The 20,220-nt window shown below is 40.8% G+C and overlaps 1 protein-coding gene across 2 annotated transcripts in view; it reads right to left on the reverse strand.

Moving 5' to 3' along the window:
• LOC122557341 (short transient receptor potential channel 5-like) overlaps positions 1 to 20,220 on the reverse strand; it is a 106,149-nt gene that overhangs the window by 42,742 nt on the left and 43,187 nt on the right. The window contains exons 3-4 of one of the 2 annotated variants that reach the window (XM_043704946.2): positions 4,553 to 5,074; positions 1,114 to 1,450 (exon numbers count right to left, since the gene is read on the reverse strand). In XM_043704946.2, coding sequence (XP_043560881.1) covers positions 1,114 to 1,450; positions 4,553 to 5,074 — 859 coding nt within the window. The remainder of the gene's footprint in view (positions 1 to 1,113; positions 1,451 to 4,552; positions 5,075 to 20,220) is intronic. The other variant, XM_087991946.1, reaches the window with a different exon arrangement.

Consider the following 20,220-nt stretch of genomic DNA (forward strand, 5'->3'; position numbering starts at 1 on the left):
AAACGTGAACTCTGCTTTCTCTCCACAAGAGCTGCCAGACCTGGTGGGTTTCTCCAGCAATATTCTGTTTTTGTTAAGATATCTGACAAAAGAACTTTGAGGGGGCGATGGGGAGAATTTTCTCCACAAGTCAAATTGTAGGTATATCTTATTGTTAAATTTATGGTGAAGCTAATGGTATACCCTGTTATTTATGCGGAAATGGTACAACACCTTCAGGTGAGAAACACATGGATGTCTGATTAGCAATGCCAATTATAGTCACCAATCTACCATTAGCTGTGAAGAGACAGCATTTCACCCTCAGCATTAATATACACAGAATACCATCCAGGTACTTTATTTACACAGTAGATACAAGATACATTCACCATAGAAAGTGAAGTCTGGCTATTTCAAGCATAAGCAGAATACAATAATTTTCAAAAATCAATTCCTTGGCACTTAAAGTGATCTGTCCATATATGTGGAGACTCATGTATGATGAAATTTATATATGTCTCATATATCTTTCAGGTGATAATTGTTTATGAGATCCAAGAATCATGTAATGGCATGTAATCTTGAAAAAAACTTTTATCTTAAATTTTTTGTTCTTTTTCTTTCTGTTTTAGTCCAATCTCTCATTTCCTCCCTTCTCTTTCTTCGCTTGATTTAAAATATAATCCACTCATTGTTATTCAAGCTCCTCAATCCTTCTACTGTTTATTTCGCAATCGTTCAATCTGTCTGTTTCATAAGATAGCCAGTTGATTCTGCAGTTCAGTAATTATCAGCTTGCACTTTCACAACTTAGTAGGTAAGGGCAAGACCAAATAATGGCAGATGAGTTTATGTACTGTACAAAATGTGTATTGCTATTGTCTGGAGTCCATGATATAAAAGAGTAGTGGTAGCAAATTCAATGATAACAATCAAAAGGAGATTAAATCTATTATTAAGAAGGAAAAACTTGCTGAATCATGGGGGAAAGATCAGAGGTATGTAACTTATTGGCTTAACTTTCAAAGAGATGGCATATGCACAATGAAACGAAGTGCTCTAAGATTCTATTACATCAAACAATGTATTAACTTACTATAAATGAAGAAGAGTTTACAAAAAGATATTTACCTAATACCCATGGTAATATCATCCACTCGACAATAGTTGGTGGTGGCCCTTGCATGTGAAGGTCGGTCTTGACAATGTGCTGAGATGCCAACAATAGCAGGAAAAGGAATGTCAGGTAGGAGCCTGTGTGGCAGATAAACTTAATGAAAGGGTTCCTAATGAAGAGTCCCAGTCTGCTCTTTGGCGCCACCAGATAAACCACAGAAAGTACTGGAAATAGAAACCCAATGGTGATGCAGGTTAGGAGTTTGACTGCCCAGTGTCGGCGGCGCCAGCCTGGGAATCCATCGTACCACAATGTCGCAAGTAACTGCTGGCAGTTAGGCTGAGCAACGAACTGTGAAGGTAATAAGAACACGTAAAATCAGAACAATTTTCGTTTTTTTGTCTTTTGCGACTGAACAGCTCACAATTCGAGGCATTTTTCTCCTTCTCCCTTTCTATGGCTAACATCATTTGGCCATTGGAAATCTCCTGGTAGGGAGTGTGCAAGAGTATATTGAGTTACTCTGTTCATGCAGAATAGCATCTGGATTTGTTCACAGCTTTGCTATGCTGTACAGCTGAGATCAGTCATTTAGCTTTTAATGGACTCATTGGCATGATACTGGTTTTAACATCTCAACTCATAGCATGTTAATGTCTCAATTTACAGCATTTCCAATTAACTGTGCCATCACACTATTACAATCCAAGCAAATTCCAATCTATTCTAGTGACTAATCCAAAAGCAGTACAGATATAGTTTCCATGTTAAAAGCCGTCCTGTGGCAGTAGCAATTGGTGCGATCATTAATGCTGGTTCCTCAAAGAAACAGTCCTTCTGGACTAGGAATCATGCATTCACACTTTGGTGGCCTCAGTGAGGCACATATTTGGACTTTTACCTGGTGATCCAACTTTTGCTTCACATCACACCTGTAGAAAAAGGAACAACAGTGGGCAAAGCACATTGGAGGGCAGGGCCCCCTTCAATTTCTTCTCAGCTGGTCAAGGGTGCTTGGGACTTTTAGTGAATGTGAATCATTGAATTGCAGCAGATGTGTGGTACCCTGACTGGCCTTCAAAGCGGAATGCGCACAAGTGCAGGAGGATTGGAGTTCACTGCAAACAGGAGAATGATGGTTTGACAGGTCATTGGGATGATGCATTCCTCTCCATGAATCCATGGATCCGAATGTTAAATGGAAAAAAAAACGCATCAGTCTCAGTCCAAACTGCATGATCAATGTATAAAATCCCAAAAGGGTTACACATTGGAAATCCAACACATTGCAGTCAAATGTGGAAGTCAATGTTTGGACCCTCTCAACTTATATTGTGATTTTATCTAAACCAGAAATAATAGGTGAAGATATAAAGTAAAGAAAGAAGTCACGACATATCTGAATTAGTTTAGATTAGATTACATTACAGTGTGGAAACAGGCCCTTCGGTCCAACAAGTCCACACCGACCCGCCGAAGCGTAACCCATCCATGCCCATACATTTACCCCTTACCTAACACTACGGGCAATTTAGTATGGCCAATTCACCTGACCCTGCACATCTTTGGACTGTGGAAGGAAACCGGAGCACCCGGAGGAAACCCACGCAGACACGGGGAGAATGTGCAAACTCCACACAGTCAGTCGCCTGAGGCGGGAATTGAACCTGGGTCTCTGGCGCTGTGAGGCAGCAGTGCTAACCACTGTGCCACCGTGCCACCCACAGTTCTTCAGTATTTGGCAGAATCCAATATATCTTCACATTCACCTCACTATTTAATATTCCACATTCAAGAAGGGTATCATTGCTGCATGAAGTCTCAAATCAACTTCTTGGGATCAGTTAGTCATCCCTCATATTCAGGCCTGCGATGATTTTGTTTGTAAGAATAACATTTTATGCAATTAAAAAGCCTTCCCTTAGTTGACTGGGTTTCTTCCTCTCTGCACCGTTGCTATCACCTGTTCTACATCATTTTGCATAATCTTACTCTGAATCTCACCTTTTTCCTTTGTCGTGCTTCTCTCTGTGTGATCTAAAAGTTTTAAATGGAAACCTTGGCAGCCCCAATCCATTTTCATTTGATACATCTCAATTCTCATCTGACCCTTGCTGGACACTGATAGTGTCCTGAGAAAATGGGCCAACACCTCTAATCAAAATACCTAATATATTAAAAACTCCATGTACAGATCATGCCACAGTGATCTATTATGATGTTCTATGTTTACAGTTGTGATAGAAGTTGATAAGTCAATTTGACATATTGTAACGACACTCACTTGGCAGTGCAATCACTCGTGAAAGGTTGAAACTGCCCAAGACTGGCAGGCTTAAGGCCTGTGCCAGGTTTAATTTAAATACTGCAGCCAAACAGCTGTTTATTGAACTTCCTGGCTGGGAATTGAAGAACCTGGACCGATCCCAGGAAAGGGCCACACCTGGCCATAAAGAGGCCAAGGTTTTTTGAGTAGATCCAGGGGAAGTACATCTGCTTTCCAAAAATAGAGTTAACAGATTTTCTGGACTGTTTGCTACGTTGGTAGGTGAGCCAACACTTTTATAAATAAGAGTATTCAAGATGCATGCATCACTCATTCCAATCTAGAATTGATAATTGGGATCTTACAGCCAGTATTGGACTCTAATTTGTACCTATTTGTAGTTTTATCACAAAGATCCACTCCACCCTTGCAATGTTCTTCTACAGTCTCTACCATCGGGGAGAAGGTACAGAAGCCTGAACACATGCACCAGCTGGTTTTGAAACAGTTTCTACCCCACTGTTGTTACAATACTGAATGGACTCACAAACTCTTAACATTCGCCTGTACTCGTCTTTTGGTTTTTGCCGCTGTTTACCTATTACTTACTTATCTATGCTACTTAACTCTGTGATCTGCCTGTATTGCTCGCACGACAAAGCTTTTCACTGTGCCTTGGTACACGTGAAAATAAATAAATTCAATTCAATTCAATCCCCACCATTTACCGACCATTCTGAAAAATGTATATGATGCCAATACTAATAGATGCATCCCTTTCTCCCACCACCATGGCCGGCTGATGGATATTCAGATGAGAAACAGGCAACAAAACCTCTTGACTCTTAAATGAACTCCGAAAGATGTCTATATGATTCAATTATTGTCAACTGTCTACCTGAGGACAACATTTGGTATTCGCTTATGGTCCACAACATTAGGGGTGGTTAATTAGTATATTCATATAGCAGGCTAAGGAGGATAATGAATTCCTTGCACAATTCAGCACCAAGATGAGAATTCCTGTGTTGCTGTATACTCTATCATATTATTTCCAATGAACAGGTGTTGCGGAATTAAAGCCGAAGCAAAGAACCAATTATATGATGACTTAAACTGCTGCTTCTGACAGGAGTTGGTTAACTTAGATTGACATACATGTAGACATGATCATGTGTAAGTCCTACCTCTTTCTGATGGTATTTGATGGCTACCTTCAGTTTTGCTAGGTCATGGCATTTCTGGGGATCTAACTCATCGCTCTGGTCATCTCTGTGGTTCAATATGATCTCCAGCTCCCTCGAACTTCGAGCTTGATCCAGCAGATCTTTGGCAAAGAGTTTGCACTGCTGTGACAGCTCTTCATATTCAGCTTTAAACTCATTCTCTACTTTGCTGAGTTCTTTCAGTTCCCATCCTAGCTGAAAAGCTGTGAGGATTGGGTCTTCACTTGACAAGGCTATTAACGAAGGACTAGCAAGAGCACGGTATATATTCAGGCGTGACCTTGAGTGACGGAGACTGTCAACTTCTGAACTAGAAACACACTCCACGCAGTTGCACCGGACTTGGTGAGGTCGAGGAATGGAGACTCCTCCGTGGACCAATAGTTTAATAATCTCATAGTTATTGGTATGTGCAGCAAGCATTATGGGTGTAATGTCTGGAGTGAATTCTGAAAACTGGGCATCCATCAATAAAGGAGGGACCTGCCAAGCAGAAATGACATAAAAATCAATACTATTTTCTCAGCATATCAAAGCAAATCTAAAGCAGATTACACTGCATGACTGGGATTGATTTGAGCTTTTGAAGGTGTACGTGGCTCCAGTAGTAATGTTTAGGGCATTAATTCAAACGGTTGAGGTTCTGAGGCCACAGAGATCCACATTATTCCTATGGGTTCCAGAGGAATACTTGTGCTCCTCATGAGTAAATGAAATGAATTGAATATCTACCTTCAAAAAGCCTTCTCCCTTCTATTGCTCAGTTGATCTAGATATCATGGAATATCTACAATGTGGGCCCATTTGATCCATTAAGTCTGCACCAACCCTCCAAAGAGCATTCTATCCAAGCCCCTACCCTATCCCCATATTGGTCATATATAATCTACGTAGCCTACACATCCTTAGACACTGTGGATGTTTTAGCATGGTTAATCCACTTAATTTTCAAATCTTTGGACTGTTGGAGGAAACTAGAGCATCCAGCAGAAACCCTCACAAATACAGGGAGAATGTGCAATCTCCAAACAGACTGTCACCCCAAGGCTGGAATTGAGCCTAGGTCCCAGGTGCTGTGAGGCAACAGTGTTAACCACTGAACGACTGTGCTGAGATCATCAGACCCTGTTTGTGGAGAAGGAGAATACAAAAGGAGGAAAGTCATGTTAAAAATTTGCATTAAACTTTGTTAGCTCCGATTTGGAGTACTGTGTGCTGTTCTGGTCTCTACATTTCAAACAAATAGTTGGGACATGCTGCAGAAAATGTAGAAAAGATTTATAAGCTAATAGGGTTAAGGAGGTGTAACTGTCAGAAAGAGCAGACTGGAAATTTTGTTCTGGAAAATAAAAGACTCAAAGGAGAATTAAAAGAAGTCCATCACCTGAAATATGAACACTTTGGATATTTGACAGTAAGTGTGCTTTAAAATGGAACCAACTACATTGTTGATGCACAGGATTGTAAGTTACCTGCTACATATCCGGACAGCTAATATCCTGTTAACAAGGTCACTCAAAAATCAACACAAATAAGATGACAACTTGGAATGCATTTTCTTCAAATATTTAATTCAAAATCTTTCTTTTTCCAAACAGTAACATTTTTTTACAGATATATCCTGTCTTCATAAACTAGCAAGTTAAGACTCTTGATTTCAACATTTATATTTCTAAGGTGATGACTTGCTTATGCAGGATTTATTAAGATCATCACTTAAAGTCAATTAAATGCAGCCTTACAAAAGTTCACACTGAATACATAATCTCCTGTATTTCTTCGCTGGTCACAATATTGTGCATTGGTCCTGTGCCATGGGCCTTGCATTTTTAATGCAAGGCTTTTACAATCTCTGCAACTGCAAATGATATAATTATAGCAATTGTATACTGTATGTATCTGTGCCTTCTTTCAATACACATTGGCACATATGTGAAACCAGATAACAGTAATGGAGAAGTTGGTGAGATTGGGGAACTAATCATCTGGATTAGTTCTTCTACAGAAAATTTATTGTGGTTCAGTTCAGTATTATATTTTTTTATATAAAGAGCCCAACGTGGCTAAGGGATGCAGCAGCAGAGTCTGAATTTCAGTCCTCTGATGCGACATTACCAATGCAAAGATTTGGTATGTTTATCTGTATGTTCAAAGTCAATGCTATCACTCTGTTTCAGTTCTGTTTCAATTCATTCTCTTTCTCTCTCTTGCTATTTTGCTTTCCCTTTTCCATGCTCCACTGGATATCTTTCACCACTTTTCACCTTTCAACAAATTTCTATCTTCAAAAGGGCAGATCGTATTATAGACCAATTAGCTTCAGGGGACGGTATCAGACCATCCAATGAAGTAGCACATAACAAAAATAGTCACCATGGATTCTGAAAGAAGAAAATAATGCTTAAGCAATATTATTGAATTATTTGTGGTGCACACAGACTTTAAAATACTTTTGGGATACAGATTTGTACATTAGTAATTGTTAAGATCTGAAAGAATGCCAGCAATGAAATAGAGCAAGTCTGTGGAGAAGTGAAATACAAAAGGAAGAAGATCATGTTAAACTTTGCATAAAACCTTGGTTAGTTCTGAGTTAGAGTACTGTGTTCCCTTCTGGCCTCTCCATTTCAAATGAATAATTGTGGCATGCTGCAGAAAATACAGAAAAGATTTACAAGTTAATAGTGATAAGGGGGTGTAAGTATCATAGAGTCATAGAGATGGATAGCAATGAAACAGACTCTTCCGTCCAACACATCCATGCTTACCAGATATCCTAACCTAATCTCGTCCCATTTGCCAGCACTTGGCCCATATCCCTCTAAATCTTTTCTATTCATATTCCCATCCAGATGCCTTTTAAATGTTGTAATTGTACCAGCTTCCACCACTTCCTCTGGCAGCTCAATCCATGCACGAATCACCCTCTGCATGAAAAGGTTGCCCGAGGTCCCTTTTAAATCTTTCCTCTCTCACCTTAAACCTTTGTCCTCTAGTTCTGGACTCCCCCACCCCAGGGAAAGGACCTTGTCTAATTACCCTAAACATGCCCCTCTATAAGGTCACCCCCTCAGTCTCTGGCTCTCCAGGGAAACAGCCCCAGCCTATTCAGCCTCTCCCCATAGCTCAAACCCTCCAACCCTGGCAACATCTCTGTAAATCTTTTCTGAACATTCTCAAGTTTCACAACATTCTTCTTATAGAAGGGAGACCAGAATTGCATACAGTATTCCAAATGTGGCCTAACCAATGTACTGTACAGCCGCAGCATGACCTCCCAAATCCCATACTTAATGTACTGACCAATAAAGGCAAGCATACCAAACTGGAAATTTTGCTCTGAAAAATAAAAAACTCAAAAGACAATTAATAGAAGTCTCTCAAATTATTAATATCTTAAGAATATAACAAGTAGAAACAGGAGAAGACCATGTGGCCCCTCTATCATTCAGTACAGCCATATTTGATCCTCTGCCTCAATTCCACTTTCTGTCCTTTGCCCTGGAGTAAAAGTCTTGCCCAGTAAGAGCTGCCACAGAGGCTGGCATTTCTATTCAATGGCAGAACCACCAGGGAGAAGGTGTATGCTGCTGGTATGAGAGCCACCTTAGGTCTAATGTTGTCACTGAAGCCCACACCACAAGTTAGTGATGGTGGAATGACTTTCATAGGGTGAAAGTATCAGAGAAAGAGAGGGGAAGGTGAGGAGGAAAGGCAGATGGTTCTCAGTGGGCCTAACCCTTCCTAATGCTGGCTCATTTGACTGGGTGCAAAGTACTAGACACCAACAACCCTTCCCCTACCCCAGGACACCGGTGCAGCTTTGAATAGGATTATTCAAGGCACTGCAAGCCTCCACCTTATTTAAAGGACACTACTGCAAAGGCCGGAGATGGGAAATAAAAACAGAAAGTTTTGGAGAAACTCAGCAGGTCTGTTACCAGCTGTGCAGAAAAGAAGTGTTAATGTTTTTATAGTTCATTTTATTTTTGGTTTTGTTTGTTACAGTAAAAGCCTGAAATAAAAAGAACAAAGAACAATTTGCAGCCCAGGAACAGGCCCTTCGGCCCTCCAAGCCTGAGCCGATCCAAATCCACTGTCTAAATATGTTGCCCAATTCCTAAGCATCTGTATCCCTCTGCTCCCCACCTACTCAAGCATCTGTCCAGACGCATCTTAAATGAATCTACCTCTGCTACCTCTACTACCTCTGCTGGCAACATTTTCCAGGCACCTCTTGTAAAATACTTACCATGTGTATCCTCCTTCAACTTTTCACCTCTCACCTTGAAAGCATGACCTCTCGTTATTGAATCCTTTACCCTGGGAAAAAGCTTAACTCTACCTACCATGTCTATACCCTTCATGATTTTGTAGACCTCGATCAGGTCCCCCCTCAATCTCCTTTTTTCTAATGAAAACAATCCTAACCCACTCAACCTCACTTCATAGCTAGCACCTTCCATACCAGGCAGCATCCTCGTAAACCTTCTCTGCACCCTCTCCAAAACGTCCACATCCTTTTGGTAATGTGGCGACCAGAACTGTACACAGTATTCTAAATGCTGCCGAACCAATGTCTTGCACAATTCTAACATGACGTGCCAGCTCTTATACTCAATACCCCATCCGGTGAAGGCAAGCATACCATATGCCTTCTTGACCATTCTATCCACCTGTGCAGCAATTTTCAGGGTACAGTGGACCTGAATTCCCAGATCTCTCTGCTCATCAACTTTTACCAAGGCTCTTCCGCTTACTATATAATTAGACTTCCCAAAATTCATCACCTCACAATTGCTTGGATTGAACTCCATCTGCCACTTCTCTGCCCAACTCTCCAGTCTATCTATATTCTCCTGTATTCTTTGACAGTCATAGAGTCATAGAGATGTACAATGTGTAAACAAACTCTTCAGTCCAACCCATCCATACCGACCAGATATCCCAACCCAATCTAGTCCCACCTGCCAGCACCCGCCCCATTTCCCTCCAAACCCTTCCTATTCATTTACCCATCCACATGCCTCTTAAATATTGCAATTGTACCAGCCTCCACCACTTCCTCCGGCAGCTCATTCCATACATGTACCACCCTCTGTGTGAAAACGTTGCACCTTAGGTCTCTTTTATATCTTTCCCCTCTCACCCTAAACCTATGCCCTCTAGTTCTGGACTCCCCCACCCCAGGGAAAATACTTTGTCTATTTATCCTATCCATGCCCCTCATAATTTTGTAAACCTCTATAAGGTCACCCCTCAGCCTCCGATGCCCCAGCCTGTTCAGCCTCTCCCTGCAGCTCAAATCCTCCAACCCTGGCAACATCCTTGTAAATCTTTTCTGAACCCTTTCAAGTTTCACAACATTTTTCCGATAGAAAGGAGACCAGAATTGCACACAATATTCCAACAGTGGCCTAACCAATGACCCTTGCAGCCGTAACATTACCTCCCAACTCCTGTACTCAATACTCTGACCAATAAAGGAAAGCATACCAAACACCTTCTTCACTATCCTATCCACCTGCGACTCCATGTTCAAGGAGCTATGAACCTGCACTCCAAGGTCTCTTTGTTCAGCAACACTCCCGAGGACCTTACCACTAAGTGCATAAGTCCTGCTAAGATTTGCTTTCCCAAAATGCAGCACCTCACATTTATCTGAATTGAACTCCATTTGCCACTTCCCAGCCCATTGGCCCATCTGGTCAAGATCCTGTTGTAATCTGAGGTGACCTTCTTCACTGTCCACTACACCTCCAATTTTGGTGTCATCTGCAAATGTATTAACTGTACCTCTTATGCTCGCATCCAAATCATTTATGTAAATGACAAAATGTAGAGGGCCCAGCACCGATCCTTGTGGCACTCCACTGGTCACAGGCATCCAGTCTGAAAAACAACCTTCCACCATCACCTTCTGTCTTCTATCTTTCAGCTAGTTCTGTATCCAAATGGATTGTTCTCCCTGTATTCCATGAGATCTAACCTTGCTAACCAGTGTCCCATGGGGAACCTTGTCGAACACCTTACTGAAGTCCATATAGATCACATCTACCGCTCTGCCCTCATCAATCCTCTTTGTTACTTCTTCAAAAAACTCAATCAAGTTTGTGAGACATGATTTCCCACTCACAAAGCCATGTTGACTATCCTTAATCAGTACTTGGCTTTCCAAATACATGTACATCCTGTCCCTCAGGATTCCCTCCAACAACTTGCCCACCACCGATGTCAGGCTCACCGGTCTATAGTTCCCTGGCTTGTCCTTGCCACCCTTCTTAAACAGTGGCACCCTGTTAGCCAACCTTCATTCTTCTGCAACCTCACCTATGACTATCGATGATACAAATATATCAGCAAGAGGCCCAGCAATCACTTCTCTAGCTTCCCACAGAGTTCTAGTGTATACCTGATCAGGTCCTGGGGATTTATCCACCTTTATGTGTTACTGAATCTTCCAGTAATAAACTCAACTAGAGGAGGCAACCTGAGTCATATAACAAGCCATATTTGTCATCTGAGGACTACCTTGAACTGTGAAGTTACACATGCTAACTAACTTGAGGTTGTGTCCAACAGGGTATTTTATCTGATGTGACAATACTTATGTCCCAAAGAATAAGAAACTGGGTCTGGATAACCTAGTGTTGGGGAAGCATTTATTGCAGCTAACTATTCTACACACACATTACATTCTTAAGGCACAGAAATATCTCAGTTAGTATTAAGCTAAAGGTTTACAACGGAGGACCGTACATCCTATAGAGTGTCATGCTTCAAGTGATCTGAGGTAAGATGGAGTATGAGATCTTTATACCTTTAGGTCACATGGCATGATAAGCAGCGATGGTATCATAAGCATGTCTCTTGGAAGTATAGTGATATGCAGAGCATGTGGCATAATGCAACACCAACAATCAGGAGATTGATGTTGAACGTATTGAAGAGTATGTGATATTGATTCTATGAAAGCAATGCACTGCTAATGCTGGTAATCCAAATTAAAAACCGAAAGAACTGAAGAAAATTGGTAGGTCTGGAAGCATCATTGGAGAGAGAAATAAAGTTAATATCTCGATCCAATATCACTCTTTTTCGGATGCTGCCAAACTGCCAAGTCTCTCAAGCAACTTCCACTTTTATTTCCAACCACTTCTCCAAGTAGAATTATAAAAGTTGTTTGATTTTGTTCAAAACTGAAGAATGCTATCAGGCACTTACAAGTTTCAAAATTGATTTGAATGTAGCACTGCTTTAGCAGCAGGGTATAAAGACCATATGGCATATTTCTAACTAATCCTCTTCCTGGTTAGGCTGCACCACTCATTACATATGCTCAGTGAAGAGGCAACCAAATCCACATGCTCAAAAATTGCAGTTGGATTTATTCCACCCTGCTTTCAAAATATTATATTAGGTGTATGAATGGAGTTAGAACATTATAATTTTGCCTCTGGGACCTTGGTCTGAAAATCTCAATCTAGGGGAAAGAAATGAATGTCTTATTCACTGCTAGGTGTAAAGATGCTAATTAATGTGAGTTTCAATCTAATTCCTAATTAATGACTCTCCCACACCAAAACTATCTTTAATTCATTAATTGGTACTTAATTAGAAAACATATTTGATAAGACTCCTATCATTTATTTTATAGACACATTATAGCTGTATATCTTGGATAGATTCATGGCATTCTGGTTTTGCACAGGAGGGGGTGATGTTTACACTGGATGGCATTCTAATAACTAATGTGTTGATTAACTCTTTCAAAAATAACTTATGTATTAACTTATGAAGTAATTTAAGGATCAATAGACAAAAGGTAAAGATTATCAAAATGCTGAAGGAACATGATGAGCTCTGTGGTGGAAAAAATGGAAATGTCATCTGTGAAAATCAATTGGCCCATGTCAGCTCTGGATGCAGATAATATGGTGTTTTACTGAAAGGTTTCTTAGCTAAGGTGAATTTTGTAGTACGTTTCCACTGGTGACTAACAAATGATAGGATGGATTGCACGTGGTTTGTGTGCCTAAGAAAATAAATCTCCTTTTTCTCATATGATTTCCCCTTTAGTTCATGTTATTCCTGAACTCAATTTGTTTGATGTTATGAAATGGGTCTGAGAAATGAAATTTTCCATTCCACAATAGCATCATCCCTATTGTTGGTAAGCAGAAGGATAATTATAGTGTAAATCAAATAACACTGTCACAGATGTTAGTCAATGTTCAACAAATGCAACAGTGATTAAGCTTGAGTGAGTTTCAGTGATCTTCTCCGTATGTGAATTGCATGAATGAATTTCTGTTTATGAGAAGAAAATGTATTGATTCTATACACATTCTAGAATATTGCAGCATTCCATCAACAACTAAGCTTTAAGTCATATGTTTGCATTTTCTTTGTATTGTTCATCTGCGAAATGTCATTGTTCTGCTATCATTCCTGCAGAACAAATCTTTTTCGCTGTATTGCTTACACATTGCAGCACATTTGTTTGTAATAGATGTTGGGAAGCCAGAATATGCAGGTCAGCAAATGCCTTGTAAATTTAGAACTCTCACCTTTAGAAGGTTACATTTAAAAAAATGTTCATTATAGCTTACGTATCAAGTAGAATAGAATGAGCAGTTTATAATAAACTTGTGATTCAAAGTGTTTCAATTCTATTCTAAAACAAGCAGAAATAAAATTACAATCGTTAAATCAATCCATGGGCCAATTATCTTTGTGAAATAGATCCATTTTCCATTGTCGACAGAAGAGATCAGGGCTCAAAACAAAGGTGCATCTATAGTTCAGATGCATGTTAATATTTACACTAAAGGATTTAAAAATTACTGCCAAATTGGATCAATAACAAATAATAGGGACTGGAAATTTTAAAAATTGCATTGATCTTATTAATGGACTTAAATTGCAAATACAAGATTTCAAAATTATATTGTTAGGAGTTCCTCTGGTCATTCTGTCTAAAAATATTTCCAAAATGATCTTCCCTTTGTTGCAAAATTACATTTTGAAGGAACTCATTTATTTCTGAATGCCAGAGGAAAGCATAACAAATGCATTTATAATGTCACTACTCTAAGTACCCAGAGGAATTTGTAGCCCTCGTTCTTTTATAATATTTAACAATATATCAAAAAAGGTTATCATGCACAAAGTAGAATGGGAATCTGGCCCCAGCATATTTTAATATTAAACTGTTACATGTTTGGATCTCTATGATAATTTGAGAATTTGACGTCAGTTTAAGATGAATTGAAAAATAATTGGATAATGGTTTTAAAAGAAAAAGTTACTGAGTTGCTTTTGGATTATTGTAAAACTCCAATTTATTCATAAATATATTTTAGGAAAGGAAACTTGTAATCTTTACACAGCCTGACCTGATCAAATGTTGATGGAACTTGATGGGTTCTGTGCTGGAAAAATGGAAATATGTGAAAAATGCACTGGTATTGGAAACAATCCAGGGAAGGTTCAATAGGCTGATTCTGGGTATGGAGGGACAATCTAATGAGGAAAGGTTGAGTGAATTGGGCCTGTACTTATTGGAGTTTATAAGAATGACAGGTGACTGAAATATAAGAGATCCTTAGGGGACCACAGGCTAGATGTGCAAAGGTACTTTCCCCCAGTCAGACATTCTAGGACGAGCACGCATAATCTCAGAATAAGGGGTCACCATTAAGGCAGAGATGAGGAGGAATTTCTTATCTCAGAGGATAATGAATCTGTGGCATTGTTTGCCACAGAGGGCTGTAGAGACTGGGCTGTGAAAGAACATTCAACACTGAGACAGACAGATTTTTTTTAAATCAAGAAGACAATCAAGGCGATTATGAAGAAAAGGCAGGAAACTGAAATAAAGGATTATCAGAGAAGCCATAACCTCACTGAATGGCAGAACAGATCTGATAGGCTGAATAGCCAACTTCTGCTTCTACATCTGATACCTTGTACAAGCTCTCAGTCCAGAAAGATCACTGCTAAGTCCCTGCTGATTCTCTTCTGGAGCAGTAGAAATTCCAAACAGCATATACAATACAACCATTCCTGATGAAGGGCTTTTGCACGAAGCATCGATTTACCTGCTCCTTGGATGCTGCCTGATCTGCTATGCTTTTCCAGCGCCACTCTAACTTAAACTTTGGTTTCCAGCATCTGCAGTCCTCACTTTTGCACAGTACAACCATGCAGACTTCCCGAATGGCACACAGAACATAGGAAATTTCTGCTTTAATCCAGCTTTATTTGGCAGTAACCATCTTTCACACTGAGAGTAGTAAAGACCTTGCCAAGATGTAGCAAACTTTGTTTCAATAGTTGGCATATGGTTGTGAGATTTCTTCAAGCCTCAGATATGTTGTACCTAAGCATGGTCTCAGTTTGCAGCGTTTTTGATCTTTTTAATATATTTTCTAATCAACTTGTACTGCAATTTTATTACACACCTTTGAAATAGGTGGGACTTGAACCCAGGCCTCCTGGCTCAGATTTACGGACATTAACCTATAACCATGGCATTAATACCACATGCTCTAACCACTTGATCTAACCAGGCACTGTTAGCATGCTGCTAATCTTCTCTGTGGAATTGTCTCATTCTTGATGACACACTTCTTTTCCAGCTCTTCTATCTTGTCTTTTGCGTTGGGCTTAAAAGGCTCAAATAGGAGTGAGACTCTTTGCATAGCCTAATGAGAGTCTGAACATGGGTTGAAGACTCCCTTTTGGCAACAGGTCAGGTTCCTGTTCTCCTTCACTCCACCTCTGCCCCATGATATCTGAAGTGTTTTATCAAGAGCACAGTCACACCCCAGAGGAAAACACAGGTTCAGTAACTCTCTGGGAGGAGGGGTGACAGATAGGGAGACGGGTCATAAGAAATTAGGAAAGTTTGATAAAGAGATCCGCAGACACTGTCCTTCCCAACAAGTACCGTGTACTTTCAAAAGTTATAGGGAGAAGGCAGGAGAATATATCAGCCATGATGAAATTGCAGAGCAAACTTGATGGGCTGAATGATCTAATTTCACTCCCCTATCTTTTGGTCTTATGGTCATGTTGAAATGAATGACAGTTAGGAACAGGGAGGAAACAGGCTGTCAATTTAAATGCAGGACCTCAAGTGCAACTATACTGTATTATTGGCATGCTACCTATATATTTGCATAGAAGCAGAAAGATCAGGAGAATTAATATATCATGGCTAAAGGACTGGTGTAGAAAAAGGGGTCCCTTTTCAGCATCAGAACTAGTTAACAAGGAGCTGCACCAATTATAAGGGCTTTACGAGACTTAGAAATTTTACTGAAGATGAGTTAATTTGAACACTTTATGTTCAGGGACAGGTACTTGGCTTAGGGATTGGGCCAAGCCATAGCTCAGGGCTGCTCACTTGTTCTTTTAGTACTCAGTGACTTAACTCCCACCTGCAAGCTTACAGAGTCTATGCCTTGCCTCATAACACATTGGCTTCAGACAATGCCTAAAGGCTCTCAGTACTGCTGTACTGATGTGCTGTTTTGTGCAGAATCACCGACAGGTTGCGTGTTTTGCTTGTCAAAAGGGATCTGACTAGAAGGGTTGGGAGGATATCTTGCTCCAAGGCACACCAAGGTGTCATCTAGCAACTACAGCAGGTGTCCAGTTGTCTACATGGCTAACACACTGCATGCATACGTGACCAAATGACCTTGTCAGAAAGTGGGTGTTGGTCAGGGAGGTCCCGGTACTGAAGGAACTGACAAAAGGATACCTTACGTGAGTGGGTGAAAATCTGGCAAATATGGGAAAGTGTGAACTTGTCCATTTTGGAAGAAAGAATCAAAAATAAAGGGTATTAACTACATTATGAAAGTGCTCTGAGATGCAACAAGATTTGGGTGTCCTAATGGATGAATCACAGAAGATTAGTATATCATGTATATAATAGAATGTTACTGTTTATTGTGAGGGGAATGCGAGAGTAGAGAGGTTATGCTTTCATTATACAGGGCATTAGTGAGATTGCATGTGGAGTACTGTATGCAGTACTGGCCATTGTACTGATGGAACACATTGGAAGCAGTTCAGTGAAGGTTTAATGGACTAATATCTGGAATGTGAGGATTGCTTTATTAGGAAAGGTTAGAAGGGCTAGGCCTATGCAGTTAAGAGTCATATATGACTTACTTGAAACATATATGATTCTAGGCTTGAATGGGTCCAGAGGATGTTTCATCATATGCTATAATCTAGAACGATGGGCTGTAGTTAACAACAAGGGGGCATCTATTTAAAACAGAGATGAGCAAACTCTTTTTTTTCACTCAGAAGGTTTGAGTCTGTGGAATTTCCTTCCTCAACATGCAGAATTTTAAAATATCTTTAAGGTAGAAGTGGCTAGGTTCTTGATTATGAAAGATTATTGGAGATATGCAGAAAGGTAGAGTTAAGGTTAAAATCATTTCAGCCATGATCGTATTCAGTGGCAGAGCAGGCTCAATAGGCTGAGTGATGTGCTTTTGTTCTTTGTTTGTATGATAGTAATTTCTTTTCCCACAGTGTAGTGAATGCCTGTAATTGCCTACCCCAGACAGTTGGGGAGGCTAGATCACCTACGGAAGAGGTTGACAGATTTTTGAAATATCAGAGATTTGATGACTCTGTTAAGCTGGCATAAAAGAGGAGTTATGCCCTGGGCAAATCAGCCACAATCTTGTTGAATGGTGAGATAGGCTTGAGGGGCTGAATGGCCGCCTCCTGCTGCAGATTCTAAGAATTGTGGGTGAATTTATCTGCACCAATTTTAATCAGGCAGACGAGGTAGTTAAAACAGATAGGGAACAATGTTCTTACAAAGTGCACTGGACTTCTTTCGAAATGAAAATGTAAAAAGCCCAACAAGGAAAGGACCTGGATGAAGGAATAGGAATAAACCAGACCGAGAAAGAGAAGTCAGGGAACATATAAGCAATAGTGCACATAAAATAACATGCTTTAAAATGATAGGAGGTTAGATTAAATCTGAATGGGTTGAGACGAGAATTTGGGAAAACAAAGTGACTAACAATATTGGCAAACAGCAATAGGAAACAGAAATACAGTAACTAGGACTGGGGTAGGCCATTTAGCCCTTTGAGTCAAAAGGTGTGGTGCTAGAAAAGCACAGCTGGTCAGGCAGCATCCAAGGAACAGGGGAATTGACATTCCAAGCATAAGTTCTTGATCCGGAATGTTAGGGATCCCAAAGGGGCTGAGAGATAAATGGGAGCCCTTTGAGTCTGCTTCACCATTCAATATGATCATGGCTGATCATCAAACTCAGTACCCTTAGATTAGATTACTTACAGTGTGGAAACAGGCCCTTCGGCCCAACAAGCCCACACCGACCCGCAACCCACCCAGACCCATTCCTCTGCACCTAACACGACGGGCAATTTAGCATGGCCAATTCACCTAACCTGCACATTTTTGGTCGGTGGGAGGAAACCGGAGCACCTGGAGGAAACCCACGCAGACACGGGGAGAACATGCAAACTCCACACAGTCAGTCACCTGAGGCGGGAATTGAACCCAGGTCTCTGGTGCTGTGAGGCAGCAGTGCTAACCACTGTGCCACCGTGCCGCCCTGTTCTCACTTTCTCCCCATATCCTTTCATAGAATCCCTACGGTGTGGAAAAAGGCCATTCAGTCCAACAAATCAGTAAGGTAGCTCAGTCATTAGCACTGCTGCCTCACAGCGTCAGGGACAGGGGTTTGACTCCAGCCTCGGGTGACTGTCTTTGTGAAGGTTGTACATTCTCCCTGTGTCTGCGTGCATTTCTGCCAGGTGCTCTGATTTCCTCCCTCAGTGCAAAAATGTGCAGGCTAGGGGGATTGGCCATAGGGTAGGGGGCAGATCTGGGTCAGATTCTCTTCAGAGAATCAGTGTGGACTCAACGGGGCCAAATGGCCTGCTTCCACATCGCAGGGATTCTGTGATGATTCAACGAAATAATGGCTTGTGGTACCAAAGATAAAAATTGCTATAGGGCGGCATGGTGACTCAATGATTAGCATTGCTGGTTCATAGCGCCAGGGACACCGGCTCAATTCCAACATTGGGCAACTGTCCGTGTGGAGTTTGCACATTCTCCCTGTGTTTGCGTGGGTTTCATCCGGGTGTTCCGGTTTCCTCCCACAGTCCAAAGATGGTTAGGTGAAATTGGCCATGCTGCATTGTCCATAGTGTTCAGAGGTATGTAGATTAGGTTCATTAGTCAGGGATATATGTAAAGTAATAGGATAGGGGAATGGGTCTTGGTGGGTTACTGCTCAGAGGGCCAATGTGGACTTGTTGAGGTAAATGGACTGTTCCATACTGTAGGGATTCTACGATTCTATGAAGTCCTAACCCTCTGAAGAGCATCCCTTCCAGACCCATCTCTCTACCTTATCCCTATAACCAAGTATTTCCCATTGCTAACACACCCAACCTATATCCTTGAACACTAGCATGTCACTAGAATTTAGCATGGTCAGTCCATCTAACCTGTACATCTTTGGGTTGTGGGAGAAAACTAGAGCATCAGTCAGACACTGACACAGACACAGGGAGAATGTGCAACCCCCACAAAGACAGTTGTCAAGAGTGGAATTGAACCCAGGTACCTGGTGCTGTGAGGCAGCACTGAGCCACCATGTCACCCTTGTTACAATCTCTCTTCATACATTACCCTTGCCTACCCAGAAATCAGTCTGGTAAACCTTTGTTCCAGTCCCTCCATAACTAGAACATCCTTCCTTAGGTAGGGAGACCAAAACGCCAACAGCACTTCAGGTGTGGGTCTCACCAAGGCCCTGTACAATTGCAGCAAGACATCCCTGCTTCCTGCACCCAAATGCTCTCACTATGAAAGCCAATATATTATTTGCCTTTTTCATTGCCTGCTGCACCTGCATGCTTTTGGTGAACAAGGACAGCAAGATCTTCCTCACATATCCTTTTGCCAATTTATTGCCATTCAGCCAATACGTTGCTTTGCTGGTTCGGCTACCAATGTGGTAATCTCATATTTATCCACATTACACTTCATCTGTCGTGCATTTGCCTACTCCTTCAAATTGTGTGAATTATACTGAAGTATTTCTGCATCCTTCTCATTGCTCACCTTCAGACAACAGCCTGCTGTTGTCTGCAAACTTGGAGATGTTACATCTATACCATTAATGTATATTATAAATAGCTGAAGCCTGTTGGACTCTTTGAGCCTGCTCCATCATTCAATATGATCGTGGCTGATAATTTAATTCAGTACCCTGTTTCCACCTTCTCCCCATATCCTTTGATCCCTTTAGCCCTGAGAATTGCATCTAACTCTTTCTTGATAATATTCAATACTTCGGTCTCAATCATAGGAAATAATATGAAGAGATTAGGGGAGAATACAAAATGAAAATATTGGGAAGCAAAGAAGAACTATGAAATTAAGTTATTGAAGGTCATAAAACAAATTACAAAATACTGTAATTTGTATCAATCAATAAAGACTATGATGTGAATAGGGTCATTGAGGGACTGACAAGATAACATGACATGTAATGATAGAAAGTTGAAAGAAATGCAAAATGAACAATTCGCTTTTGTACT

Source organism: Chiloscyllium plagiosum, unplaced genomic scaffold, assembly GCF_037043375.1.
Source record: "Chiloscyllium plagiosum isolate Xiang-an unplaced genomic scaffold, Cpla_swu_hap1 HiC_scaffold_11, whole genome shotgun sequence".
In the NCBI taxonomy this organism is placed as follows: Eukaryota; Metazoa; Chordata; class Chondrichthyes; order Orectolobiformes; family Hemiscylliidae; genus Chiloscyllium; species Chiloscyllium plagiosum.